This window comes from Pezoporus occidentalis, unplaced genomic scaffold, assembly GCF_034315485.1.
Source record: "Pezoporus occidentalis ecotype Australia unplaced genomic scaffold, CSIRO_AGI_Poc_V1 ctg210, whole genome shotgun sequence".
NCBI lineage: Eukaryota > Metazoa > Chordata > Aves > Psittaciformes > Psittacidae > Pezoporus > Pezoporus occidentalis.
In genome coordinates, this window is record NW_026913965.1 from 438,979 (window position 1) to 453,169 (window position 14,191).

The 14,191-nt window shown below is 37.8% G+C and overlaps 1 protein-coding gene across 14 annotated transcripts in view; it reads left to right on the forward strand.

The window, feature by feature from the left end:
- EXOC6 (exocyst complex component 6) overlaps positions 1–14,191 on the forward strand; it is a 93,164-nt gene that overhangs the window by 62,519 nt on the left and 16,454 nt on the right. For all 14 annotated transcript variants that reach the window (XM_062619409.1, XM_062619411.1, XM_062619410.1 and 11 more), the window contains one exon: positions 4,774–4,847. In XM_062619409.1, the coding sequence (XP_062475393.1) occupies positions 4,774–4,847 (74 nt within the window). The remainder of the gene's footprint in view (positions 1–4,773; positions 4,848–14,191) is intronic.

The following is a 14,191-nucleotide window of genomic DNA, read 5'->3' on the forward strand; positions in this document are numbered from 1 at the left end:
ATGTGTAAAAGGTTGCTAGTATCTGAAGATACTTTCTAAAAAAAAAAACCTTGGCAATATTCTAGGTATTTATTCTGATCTTTAACATTGTTCTTTTATTCTTTGTAATATAAACTGAAGGAGATCTAAGTGAAAGCAGGAAAATGTGATTACTTGTCAGCTTTTTTTTTTTATTCTCCATTAAAAAATAATCAGCAGTCCAGCCAATAACCCAACAATTTGTTAATGAGCAGTGATACGTTAAAATCGACAATTGCTGAAATTCATAAGTGGACTTCTGAGAAAGTAAGGTGGAGGGGAAGGGGATGATCTTTTCTTGAATGCTGGGATTTCATCCTGCATTGCGTTTCTCTGCAAAGCAGAGCAGAAAATCTGGAAGCAGCTACTTTGCTTTTGCTCAAGATCAGTAATAGTATGAAGTGGTCTTCTCTGATGATTTATTAATGAAAAACCAACCCAAACAACAAAACAAACCAAGTTACTGTCTTTTTTCTCTGCTTCTATAAGTTGTTTTTTTTTTTTCCTTCCAAAAAGTCCAAAAGCTTTCAGTTTGATTTCAGTTTGTCCTCTTCTAATTGAAGTATTTCTCTACTTTTTCTACTTATTTTGTAATTTATACCATCCAAATCTAGATACCTTTTATCAGCTTTTTATCAAGGAATTAGAACTTGTCAGAAATTCTTAATTGATGGGAGAGTTACAAGTAATATTCATCATTTGTGTTTTAACATAGCTGAATTGTGAAACAGGATTAATTGGCAGAAGGAGGTATGGTTGAGTGGGCATCCTTCTTCACCCAGACATGAATATGTGCAGGGATGAAGAGGTTTTGGGTCCTGCCTATTAGTGAGCATGGGATAGGAGATAATTAGCGCAAAGTATGATGCAATGTACCTTGCTAAATAGCTCTAGTAGGGCTTCCTGCCAGCCCTTGCTTTTTCACCCACTGTGTGGAGAGCTGTAGTATCCAACAGCAAGAGAGGTCTTGACCCAAATGCTCTCTGTTGAGCATACGGAAAGGTGATCTCCAGGTGGGCATGCCAGAATCTGAGGAACCCAAATCCTATTTTTCCTTGGAAAGGCACTATACTCTTCTCTGGAGGCCACTCTAGCTGCTTCTTCTCCCATCTGGGAAGCCAGGTTAACTTAACTCAGTTGAGACCATCCTTCGTCTGTCAGTCACATATGGCAGCACGGGAGGGAGGGGAAGCAGTGAGACCTCGCTGGGGGCAGGGCTGGGGGCTGCTGCCTGGCCAGCTGGCAGCTCCCTCAGGGAGGCTCCTCTCCAGGCATATTTGAACAGCTGGAGCATCCAACAGGGCTGCAAAGTGGCTGAGGCTGCTGAGGTTGCCACATGATTCTCCACTCTTCCTTTAAAAATACGTTTGTAGCTTTGCTGCCCTGCCTGTGAATCACTGCTATGAGGATGAAGTAAAACTGTCCTAATTTAGATTTTTATCCAAAGTCAGGACTCTGAGCAGCAAAACTATTTATCAGGGATCAGGTACTGAATTCCCAGACAATAGAGAGGCACAACCAGAGGATGGCTAAAAGGTGGGGTTTTGAGAGAATAAAATGAAGAGGCCTGTTAATAAATCTAGAAGTGCATAGAAATTGAGTACAATTTACGGTTACAGATGTCTTAAATGCTATTTTGGCAGACACAGCTTTTTTCTTAAGATATCCATTAATACACATATACATCAATTCACATATGCCCTGTATACAAAATGTAATGAAAAGAGCAAAGCAAAGTATTCAAAAGAAAATAGATTTAAGTAATCTTTACAATATTTAAATATACCATTCTCATATATGTGTTACCTCCCAGGCTGGTTTTGCATTATTACATACTTTATTCATTAGATCCTACCTCCTGTAAATTCCCAAACTGCCTGTTGTAGGAAGTACATTGAGATTATATATATAGTGGACACACATTGTGCCAAAGATCCTGTTCTATATACACAGAAAAGGTCTACACAGTATAGCAACGTGCAGAGAAAGAAGGTGTTAACAAAACCCTTGTGAATAACAGATTGATGTAATGCGTATTTTCAGCTTATTTTCCTGAAAAACATTGAAGTTCCTGATTCCAACTGCCAAGCAGGCAGTTGTTTGCTCCTGTATGTGACAGTTTAATGGTGATCTTTGCATTTCATTCTCCTATATTATAAAATGCCTGAATGCTCTTATGCACATTAAAACAACCAACTAACCAGCCCCCTACTCCTCCAAATCCTCTTTAAGCCTAGAATGAATGTAGAGAGTGAATATTTTAAAAGATGTATATATGACAATGTTTCATTACTATTTGGAAAAGGACCCTTAGGACAAAGACATCAAGAATGTTAATCCTGTTCTTAATATCTTCCTGAAATGCTGTGCAGTAGAAAATATTTAATTAGCTTTGTAAAATTGTTAGCAAAACTTAAAAGCCCTGAGCTGAGGGCAGAGGAGGAACTGTCTGACTGTTACCATAAGGAGATTATCTTTTTGCCCTTTGAACTCATGAAATTGTAATAATGAAACAAATTCTACTGTAGTCACCTGTCAAAAATGACCCAAATGTGAGAATAAATGCTTGTCCTGTAATGAGTGTCCCTGGTGTTGTGAATGCATTCATAATATAAAATTGTAGTTAAAAAGAACAAAGCTGATGCAATAAAGTTTGGTTCTGTTGTGGCTGCATACTTCTTGTTCTATAGTTGCAGTAGTAGTAGGTACTATATAGACAAACTAAATCCTATGCATTATTAGGATAAATTCCAAATTCAGATCTTAATGAGCTGCAGAAAGGATGCAAATATTTGTCCTGTGGCAAGTAAAAGTATTCCACTATAGGAAAGTACCTACCAAAGTATAACGTGGCAGCAGCTAACTGAAACATTTTGATGGAGGTCACACTTTTCAGTTATATTCGCTTTTCCGTACTAAAGCCATTCCTTTGCTGTAGAGCTTCCTTCTCCCAGTGCTACCATGGCGGAGCTGGAGGAGCTCATATTCTAGTGGGAGAAGCAGGTCTCAGTGTATACAGTTATACAGGATCAGATACAGATAAGCCTTATCTTTCAAGAATAGTATAGGTTCTCCTTCCTCATTTAGGGGATGTAGAAAAAAAAACCTTCCGCCCATCATGCTTATCCTCCTTACTGGTGTGCTGCACAGCTTACAACCCATGCACCTCTTTTTAGCTGTTTGGTATGGGGCATTGCTAAGAATTCCATGCTCTAGTATGGTGTTCCTATTTTAAATACCATGTTTGACTGACCAAGGGGGCCACCATCGCCTGTCTGTCTATGAAGAAAGGGTGATCACAGTGGCCGTGAAATACCTGCAGAAGAGAGCCATGAAGACACCCAACCGTGTAGCCTAGGGCATTCAGAATGGTGATTTTATAGGCCTGGAGATCTTTTATTCTTCTGCAGGCTGGTAGTTGTACAGACTGTTTTCTCTTTTGCATTACCACAATACGAGTAAGAAATTCTGCCTCTACTGGTATAACTGCTACTCTGATATTATATTAATCTATTACTAAGCTATCATAGATATTCTGAGATGGTATTAGTAACTTCTTCTACCACTTAAATAAGAATCTTTATTTTCATTTAGAGTTGCATTCCATATAATAATTTTTAGACTCGTGGGTAGTCTATTTGAATTCATTAGTTTCCTTTAAGTTGAAAACATACATTTAGAAGTAAATGACTACGCCCATTATTTTACTGTCATGTTAGCTCAGACACCAATATCTTTCTGGGTGTTACTTCCACTTGATGATCCAAATTTTCTAACTAGCCATAAAAAAAACAAAACAAACAAAAAAAAAAAAAAGAAGAAAAAAACCAAAGCCAACAAAAAAACCCCAAACCAAAAAATCAAAACCAAACTTAAGGATTTCATGTTACTTTTGAATATGAGTAGGAGTCCTTGTGGCACAGTAGAGTTGAGCACTGGATCTATGGGGATGTGAGGCAGTGGGTGTTTCTGCAAGTGTCTTTGTTATTAATATGTGACTTGGAGAAGAAAAAAAAAGCTGTATTTTTTTTTTAAGTTTGACTATTATCAATAATTTCCTAATTTAAATGAACAGCTATCCTTTTTCATTACCATAAGTGTTACCATTTTTTGTATTTTTAGTATAGTATTGCCTTCTAATTTTGCAGGATATTTTTGGGTTCAAGAAGAGCAGAAGTTCATTATTAATAAGCTGGCTAAAAGGCATGAACAGACATTTCAGCTCTGCTCTGACTTTGGCATGTAGAACTTTCTACCTGTTGTCTACACAATAAACAAACTCCCACCTTAGTGTTTGTCTTTTATTGCTGTCGGGCCAGAGGTGGGGTTTTTATAGTACGGGTGCTGTAACAGAAGCAGATGTTTGAAAATATGTTGACAGCCATGGAATTGGTATTATTTTGAAATTCTTCAGTAATCATTCACCCCAGGCCAAAAAAAAAAAAAAAGATTTTTGGTTTGTTTGGTTGTAGCAATGCTACTGAGTTAGAACTGTAAGCAAAATTCTCAATAATACTCCTAAACCTATTATTCTTCAGGATTATTGGACAAATGATGGAAAAGTTGTTTGTTGGTTTGGCTGGGTTTAATCACTGCAAGTTATTAGTTTAAGCTATGTTTCTATTACTCTAATCTGCTTCTATCAAGCGAATTTTATTTTAATGCTTGTTAGCATTTATGTTGCATAGAGCTTGATTTTCTGTTAGATTTTTTTTTTTAATCTACCTCTGTAATATTTTTAACCTTTCTTTGCAGTGTTTGCTAGTTCTGAGCCTGTGCCCGGATTCCAGGGAGACACCCTGCAGTTAGCTTTCATCGACCTCAGACAAGTAAGACACTAGTTGTTGTTTTTTATTCTGCTAATTTCCCCTTTTGACCAATGCTGAAGTTATTAAATTCAAAAACCTTTCATGATTTTGCATTCCCATGTAATTAGTTTTGAGATGTGGTCATCTGAAGTGTTGTTAGTGGCACTATTCCCTGTAATTTAGCATATAACTCTTTCTCCAGTGTGTTGTTAGGGGGCACTGTGCTACTGGTGGTAATTACTTACATGTATATAAGATAAAATTTTGGCCTTGACAATTTTGTAAAGATCTTGTGAGGCCTTTTGTGTGAGTGTACATGTTACTCTGGTGTGTGCTGGCCTGATTCCACTCTGAGCAATTGCTTCTACTCCCTGGAGAGCAAAATCAGGCATGGTATTATTTAGCGTTTCCTTTTCTTAATTTGTTACATAGAATTCTTCTAAACTATTAGAAAACAGCATTATTCCAGCTGGCTGATCTTTATATCAAATTTAATTTTAAATTCCTTAATACTGGAAGCACTTTTCCACAGTACTTACCAAAAGGAAGATTTTTTCCAGACTAAAATCTATTTATCTTGATTTCACATAGTTATTTCTATTCCCTGCTCTCTAAATTATGACACAATATCCACACATAAAAATTCATTTTCAAACCCTTTCATATTTGAAATAAGCTTTTAGAAAGGATTTATTATCTCACAAGGTTGCGAGCATAAGTGTCATTTAAATAGTGAAATGAATCCTAAACTACACATAGAATCATAGAATAGTTAGGGTTGGAAAGGACCTTAAGATCATCTAGTTCTAACCCCCCTGCCATGGGCAGGGACACCTTACGCTAAATCATATCACCCAAGGCTTTGTCCAACCTGGCCTTGAACACTGCCAGGGATGGAGCATTCACAACATGGAGGGTCTTTAGCTTTCTGCAGATGTTCATGATATTTTTCAGCACCATTATGAGCCTGTCAAAGTCATAGAAATAATTCCATACCAAATTATCTATATAATAAGAATATTTTTGCTTTTAATAACTTAGTAGGTTTTTCACAACAAGATTATGAAAAGGCATTTCAGAAGGGAAAATTCCTGAGGCAAAAGCATTCCAGCTTCTCCTAATAGTTAGACAGGACTTCATTAAAGTGTCTTTTTAAATGAAAATGTTAGAAGGTGGAGTTGTCTGTTATATTCTCACAGTAATACAGTGATGAACAATATCCACAATGGGATAAGTGTGGGCTATGCAAGGAGGATATAGGATTGTGGCCATAGGATTTGTTCATGTGGTACTTGTATGTTAGAGTTCTAGAATTCAACATGTAAAGATGTACTCTGCCAGACTTCAAATACCACATGTCTTGCCTTGACTAGCAGCCTTCCTCTTCTGGATTCTTTTTTATTCCTCTTTTATTATCAATGTTAGAAGAGACTAAACATCTTCCAATTTGTACTAAGTCAGTTTAGTTGAGGGGAAAGGATGTTGTGAGATTTTGGCACCATTTCTGTCATCTGCATAAGTGGTATAAATCCTTGCATAGCCTATGTTTGTTTCAAGGAAAAATGTGATTTCCAGCTATGCAGGAGGACAGGCTGTGTATCTACTTGCTACAGGAAATAGATAAGATTTTTTTTATGTTTTAAGTACCAACTATCAAGTATGTCACATAAATAGGGGTTATGTTGCTTATGATAGCTTTCAGTTGATGTTAGCAACTTATATTTAGAATTTTCTTGATGCAAGTAACGCTTTATAGAGGATGCTCTGTACGCTGTGGGAATCTAATCAATTTCAGATGCTTTATAAACAGTGAAAGTCTGGGCAACTGTCTTTATTGGGTTCCAATTGGAGCTTATAGATACAGAACAATTCTAGCACATTTGTTTTGGTTTTTACTATATTTTTGAGTGCCTCACCAAAAGGTATTGCGAGCACACATTTAAAAAAATTACAATTTAGTAAGGATTTGCAGTGTTTTCCCTCTCTTCCTTATTTGTGATCCATTTCTATCTCAGTAGGGTGGGTGACAGTTCTTTTCAAGAATACTTAGAAAGGCAACAGAGCCTTTTTCAGAAAGTTCTTATAAAAGGTCATGCTTCTGTTTTTTAGTTTGAATTTGATACTTCTTCATGAATTGCAGGATATGAAAGATAAGGAAGTAGATCTAGTGGTCAGGTTTTACCTGCCCACCCGGACTGTGCCCTGAGGTCAAACTCCTGATATTGCCTGTTTGGCACAGAGAAGCTGATGACAGGTAGGGGCTGATACAAGGGGAAAGCTTGAACCGTATCAAAGCTAAAAGGCAGGAGATTTGGGACTTAGTGAGAGACTGTAGCTAAAAGATGGATCAGCAGGATTGCCCTCTTCTTAAAAAGCAGCTGACCTGCAAGGGAAAAGACTTTATCGTCCTGCCAATCACATGGTTGCTAATGGAAGCCAGTTATCTCAACAACAGCTTACTCTCTGTTGTATTAGGGCAATGCGTAAGATTAATGAGGATTGGGTAGTAGAATATTGTAGCACATTTTACTAAAGAAGTAAAGTCACTTACAAGGAGCCAGCTTGGAAAACAGAGAGGGAAGAGCTACACTTGGATGATTACCATGGGGGGAGGAGCAGCTTTGAAAAGAATTGCCATAGGTATTTTCATCCTAACAGTTCCTGATCCTGTCTTTCTTTGAAGACAGTGTATGAACAGCGTGTTGTCCCCAGCAAACCCACTTCTATCCTTCTTCCTTCCACAGACATAGAAGAGCAAACAGAAAGAGAAACAGCTGGCATGAGAAAGACTTGCTTCTAAGAAAAGTAGTTAGGAGTAGGAAGCTCTTAAGAGTCCAGGAATCATGAGTCACATGTACTTACCAATGTCTCCTTTAACAAGCCACCTCTTTCTCATTATACTATTCGCTCTTAAGCTCTGGTCATACTTATTGTGCTCCTTAAAGATCTTAGTAATCTCTAGGAACTCTAGCCAATAAAGATTTCTGTGCTATTCCCATAACCATAGTATCTCAGTATCTTACAGTGGTGACTTGGTGTGGTGGCCTAATCACATATAATGTATACTGATAGAGAATCACATGGCCTTGATCATCTAGAAACTTGCAGTTCCAAATGGCTTAGCAGCTTCTAAAGCAGCAAGCAGCTGTAAAGAAAATTGGAATAGATTCATGGTTCTGTACAGCTGCAATAATTGTGTCATGCCTCATGCCTCTTGTCTTAGTGTATGACCTGAGGTCATACCTGTGTGCACCCTTTCACCCTGCTTAAAGTCACTGAGGGGCAGGCCACCTCAGCAAGGTGATTATCAAAGTGTCACGTGCTGCTCTAAAGAGACTGGTCTCTGGCATCTTGTGAAGATGACCCAGCTCTCCTGCAACTTGAATCACTCTCTGAAGATAAGTTTTTGTTACTGTCCATATAGGGAGCCTGGGTAAATTGTGCAGTTGCCAAAAATGAGGTGGAATAAACTGGAGATTTTTCCACCAATTCAGATCCTAGGTTGATTGAAATTAACCTTCAAAAGTAAACAGGTCTTAGTTTGTCCTACAAAAATTAGTCTCTAAGGAAGCTCAGCCTACAACATGAATAAGTTTTGTCCTGGTTGTGATCTGTTCTTTACTGCCTAAAGACTAGGGTTACAGTTCTGGAATGTGAGGCAGTTTCTTGGATGTACTGGACAGTTAAATACTGTGAGGAAAAGGCCTGAATCTTCCAATTTATGCCTTACTCTTTGGAGAGACAGTGTAGTACATTGCAGTCAGGAACAATAACCTTGTGGTAGCCTGAGAGGTCAACAGTTGCTGTCCTAGAGCAAATTACTTGATTCTTAACCAAATGGATAGTAACAAATGCCTTTTCTTGAAATGAAAATTGTCTGCAGAGTTATAACCTAAGCTGCAAATGCAGCATGGCTTTTTTCACTTTTGACTTCACAAGTTTTTTCTAGTGTTTCTCTCTGCCATGAGCACTACTTCAGATTCAAACAGGTCATCTTCCTCTACTGTCTGATCTCAGCTAGCTTGACAGTTGTGGAATTGCCTTATTTAACCATGGGTGAGGAGAACTATGTCTCATCTGTGGTGTTTTGGCACTTAACTACATGTTGTTAACATCCTTCAGTTGCTGTCAGTGTTGGTCCTGCAACAGGCACAGGTGTCTCAAGTGAACATAATCATATACTGTTGGTAACCCAAGCAACCACCGTAACAGTATCTCCACCACATGGTAACACAGAGCTTACAAGTTGATAATAGTGGCCCCCAGTTTGGGAGACCAAGGGCTGTGAATGACAAGGTCCCTAAATTCTGAGTAGGTATGGGAGAAAATTCTTCATGATTTCAGTGGTTTCTGTTAACATTTTGCTGACGTTAAGGATGAATTAGACATAAAGTCATAATGTGATCGGTGTGATTAATAATGTACCATGGAAACATTAGAAAATACATTTTTGTCAGACTTTTGTTTATGATGTCTATAAATAAGCATGTAGATAAGCACTTCTATGAGCTCAAGTTATTGGTAATACACAATAGTTATTCCTTCCAAATATTGATACCTGATATGTAAGAGTATAATACATTTTTGTCTGATTCCAAAGCATAATGGAGATTATACCGATAGTTTCTTGGGTTGCTTGTCCATTTACTTTCTAATACATTTTTCTGGCTTATTGTTGGTGAGAAATATTGCTAACTTTCTGAGCTCTAGTGCTGCATAAAATGGGTGTAAGTTTATTTGAAGGGGAAAATTCATACTAGTACATAATATACTCCATCTCTTTCTTCTTTGCTTCTCTTTCATCACCAAGAGTTGATACTGTCCTGGTAAACTCAGAAGTGACTTGTAGGTAGGAACTGTGTAACAGACCACTGAACTTCAGTCCCAGCCATGAGATTGTCTGCCACTAAAGGCAGGCTGACTGCTCAGTCTTCCCCACTGTTTTGTTTGCAATGTTTAATTTGAATTCATTTCCTGTGGTAATAAATGTGTTTCAGCTCTGGCTTGTCTCCGATTCCCCCAGTATGCAGCCTGCTGAAGCTCTCACCACCTGTGTTTCCTGTGGAGAATGCTTTTGAGCCCTTCAATAGACCTCAGAGAATAAGTTGCAGGCTGTTGCTGAACCTATCCACCATTATTCTTGGAGATGTAAGGCTCTGAATGCGTGCTGTGGCTTCCTTCACAGGCTGCCAGCCCACACAGTGCCTAAGCTTTGAAATTAGGAAGGTACACCCACCCCGGCCTCTACTCCAGAGAAGAATCTTAGGTTGAAAAAATATGAGGATTTTCCAAGATGGAAAAATCCCTGACAGTTTATTTAGGAGTAAGTCTTAAAAACTTCAGAGTTTCAAGATAAAAGTAAGCCTCTCTTTCATAAGGCAACAGTTTGAATTTTTAATTAGCAAGTAGTATAGAATATTTCATCTTTTGCTTCCTGAGGGAAATGGTTGTTGAGACTTTCATCTTCACAGAGGCTCTTTCACAATGCTTACTGATCCCTTTCCCCTCTCCATGCACTCCCCAGCTTCTCTGAACAAGCAGAGGGGCATGTTACGTCTGTAACATGAAGCCCAGCCTCAGGGTGCTGTGTAATGGGATTTGTGCTTCTCTAGTTTTCAGTGCAATGCTGCTTATTCAGCTAAAGAAAAGGAGCTCAGATTTCAGACAGCAGCAAAACACGAGTTGCACCCGTCTGGATTTCAGACCATGGATTCTCAGTTTGCTGGGGGAGGAAGGCAATACTCTTTATAGCCTTTCTCTTCTCCACAAATTGACTCTGCTCTAAAGCAGAAGGGCTTGAGGTACACTGTGAGCAGAACAGAGACACTTCAAGGCTAGATATCATATATTTTCATTGTATTGGGGTAACATGCATATGCATACGTGTGTGCAAAATGGCAAAGTTATTCGAGTATGACTGCATGCTAAATGTGTGTTATCTGGCTAGCAGGGGACACACAATGTCGTTCCAGAGTATTATGTTCTTAGAAGTAAATGAAAATTCTTCACACAAACGTGACAATTTATTTCTAAGTACTTATATTCCCCAATGGAATCTCTTACTTTTGATTTCTCCTTTTCAACTAGATTCTGTGAAGCCTGTAGATAATCTTAGTAGTCTCAGATCACAGGTTGTGTGTATGGATATTTGTGAGGAAGATCTCAATCAGTGCTCTGTACACAGAAACAAGCCATCTTATTACTGGGATGGGATTTATACCTGCCAGCTGGTAAGAATTAGGAAGCTTTGGAAACAAATGCACAGAAATTATCAGTGGGGAGTCAAAAACAAGCATGGCTTTGGATACGCTATCTTAATAAAGATTTGCAGAATCAAAGCAGGATGGAAAGTCAGTGATTTCATGGCAGTGGGTATTTCTACCCTGTTACTGCCTGGAACTAAGAGCACGTGGCAGGTATTAGATGTATGTGGGTTCTCTGGGACATTGAATCACTCATCAAATTCAGTGCAAAACAGATTATATCCAGTTCAACATCTGAATGCACCTTTTTCAGTAGAGAAGTGCAAATAGCATGCTGATAGCATACTACGTTTTCCTCTAGATATTCACTTCCTGACAATAAGGGAGCATACCTGAAAACAGGTTTGAAGAACTCAGTCTACAAATGCTGTTACTTCCCTTCAGTAGCCCTATCAATATCTAACTTAACTTAAACTATATACATATAGCTGTTTAACTACAAGACACACTACTCCATCTATGGCAAAAAACTGTACCATAGAAACTGTACTGTTTCTCCAGAGTAAAGTATAGTAGATTGGGCACAAAAGACTGTGTGGTGAAAGGTATAATGCTTAAACTGAATGCCATCTTCTAATTGACAGTAAAAAACGCTGTAGGTACCTAAACCGTGGAAATTATCGAAAATAAGGAATAATTTTCTTCTTGTTTGTTTAAGCTAGTTCATTTAAGGGAGAAAATTCCCTTAGTTATCCACTTACTGAACCAGGTATACATAAGAATTAGATGAGCTGACAAGAAATCTATACTAGGTATTTAGGAAATTACAGAACTCATGAAACGCTGGCTCATTTTGACTTGGACCTGCAGATAACAGCCTTTGCGTAAGAACATATGCCTTATTTGAACAAAAGGGTGTGGTTTTTTGTGGTTGTTAGGTGAATTTATAATTTTTTGAACTGAGATGGGAAATGATATTTATTGATCTCATTTGTCATGTGCAGGTGAAACATTTGACTTCTTAAGAGCAGTGCAGGGGAATTCTAGCTTCTAAATGCTACAATCATAAAAATTGCTAAAAGTTTCACTGGAGGAGTTGATCAAATCAGGTACTACAAAAAAATCCGTAAAAACCAAACTCAAACATAAAAGTAAGCAAAATTTACTGTCAAGACTATTTAGATGAACATATCTGAGTCCCTGTCTGAATACTACCAACTGTGACATTTAATCAGCTTTCAGCTCTTCTTAGTCATCAGTACTTTCACAAAAAATACTTAATCTAATTCAAACCCTGTTGACCTGTTGTTACAATGGAAACTTTGTATCTCCGGAAAGCCTTTCTGTTCAAGAAAGCTCATCCCGTAGTTACAGAGGAAATTCCTGTAAGATCATGACCTAAATGGCACTAAAATTATATCCTTAGTAGCTGAAGTGGCTATCTCGATTATACCCTGTCCATAATGCCAGAACCCAAAGGCTTTAGTTTTCTTGGGCTAGACGCTAAATTTCTTCAGTAATTAGCATGGTATGTATATGGAAGATTATTTATGAAGCAGTCATTTCCAAGGATGTTATGAGAGAAGGCACTGGTGAAGGTTTTATTCTTTTGCTGAAGGACCTTTTGGTAGAAAAGTTTCAGAAGGTTCACTTTCAGATAATTTCTCAATTCACAGATCTCTTGCTTGAGTTAGAAAAAACTGATCCATGTGCCTACCATATTTGCAAACTCCTGCTCATGATTTCTTTGGATCACTTATATACATCCCATTCAGTGGAAGTTACTTAGTGGCATGAAGTTCCTCTATAGTTTTCTTCTGCTAGCAGTTTTGCTTTCTATGTGATCCTCGCCTTTATCTTTGTCACATCAGAAATGATGTAAATACAAGGAAGGAAGATTTGGGTGCCTGACTTTCCTGAAGTTTGTGAATACATTCTATCAAGCTGTTCTCTTCCTGCTGATAGCCAGTTGCTGCAGGATCTCTACCATTGTGTCTGGGCCCTTCTGTAGCCCTGAGCTGATGGATGGAGTTCAGTTTTGGAGCCCCCAGCTCCACAGGACTTCCTCTGAATCCTGTGAGTGGTGTGTGGTTCCTATTGAAAAACACAAAAGAAGAAATTATTGTTTTCCTTCAAGTTACTTGTTATTTATATGCTCTTAACATCTATGAGTCCTAGTCTCCCCATCAGGGAGCCATGGGACTGGTAACTGCATTAGCATATTCAATAATTTCTGCCCCAAAATTGCTTGTAACCTCCAGCCTTAGCTAAACTGGTAATATTACTGGTATGTAGTATGTATCAGGCAACACTTCTAGCCCCTTGACTCTACAGATTTGCCTTCATTATTTTTTCAGTTGTATCAATCAAGATTTCTTCTGTAAATTAGCTGTCCATCATAGGCAGCAGGCAAAATATCCCATTTTTTTTTCATTTTGCTAGTTTTTTCTGTGGAAAAGAAAGGTAGTCCATCTCTTCTTTGGAAGTCACGACAGGACAATTGTAAAATCCAGTAAAATCCAAGGAATAATTTACAAGAAAACAGGAATTGTTCTTTGCTTCAGAGCAATAACAACGTAAAGAAGGAATTGTGTGGACATAGTATAACAAGCAGTTGAGTGAGTGAAATGTAGTTAATGAATTTTTATCCATTTAGATCATAGAATCTTAAAAAAAAAAAAAGAACATATCTTCAAAAGTGTTTGTACAATATGTATCATAATGTGACACTGATCTTCAGCTGGGTGTTTTAGCATTGCAGAAATACAAATAAAAGCTATTTTCCAGACTGACTGCTTCAGGTCAGTCAGTCAAATCTGGGAGATGGAACCTTCAAATTTTCTTTCTGTTAGTACAAAGATACTAACAGCTGGCAAAAGAAATAATTGTTTCATACTGTTATGTAAATAATTGTTTTCTGAATGAACTAATAGTACAATGAGCAATATGACTGAACTAGCATCTTCTTAGGCACAGTTTTATATTATACTGGCTTATACCATGCTAATGTATATGGGAGTGTCAGGTTTGGAGCAATTTGTCATCTTGCAAGTTGCACTGTTTAAAAGAATATTGAAATAACAAGTAAAGTTTACATAGAAGATTCACACATAGGTTATGTTTTAGAACCTAAAGGAAAACTCCTGGAAAAGACTTTCCGTA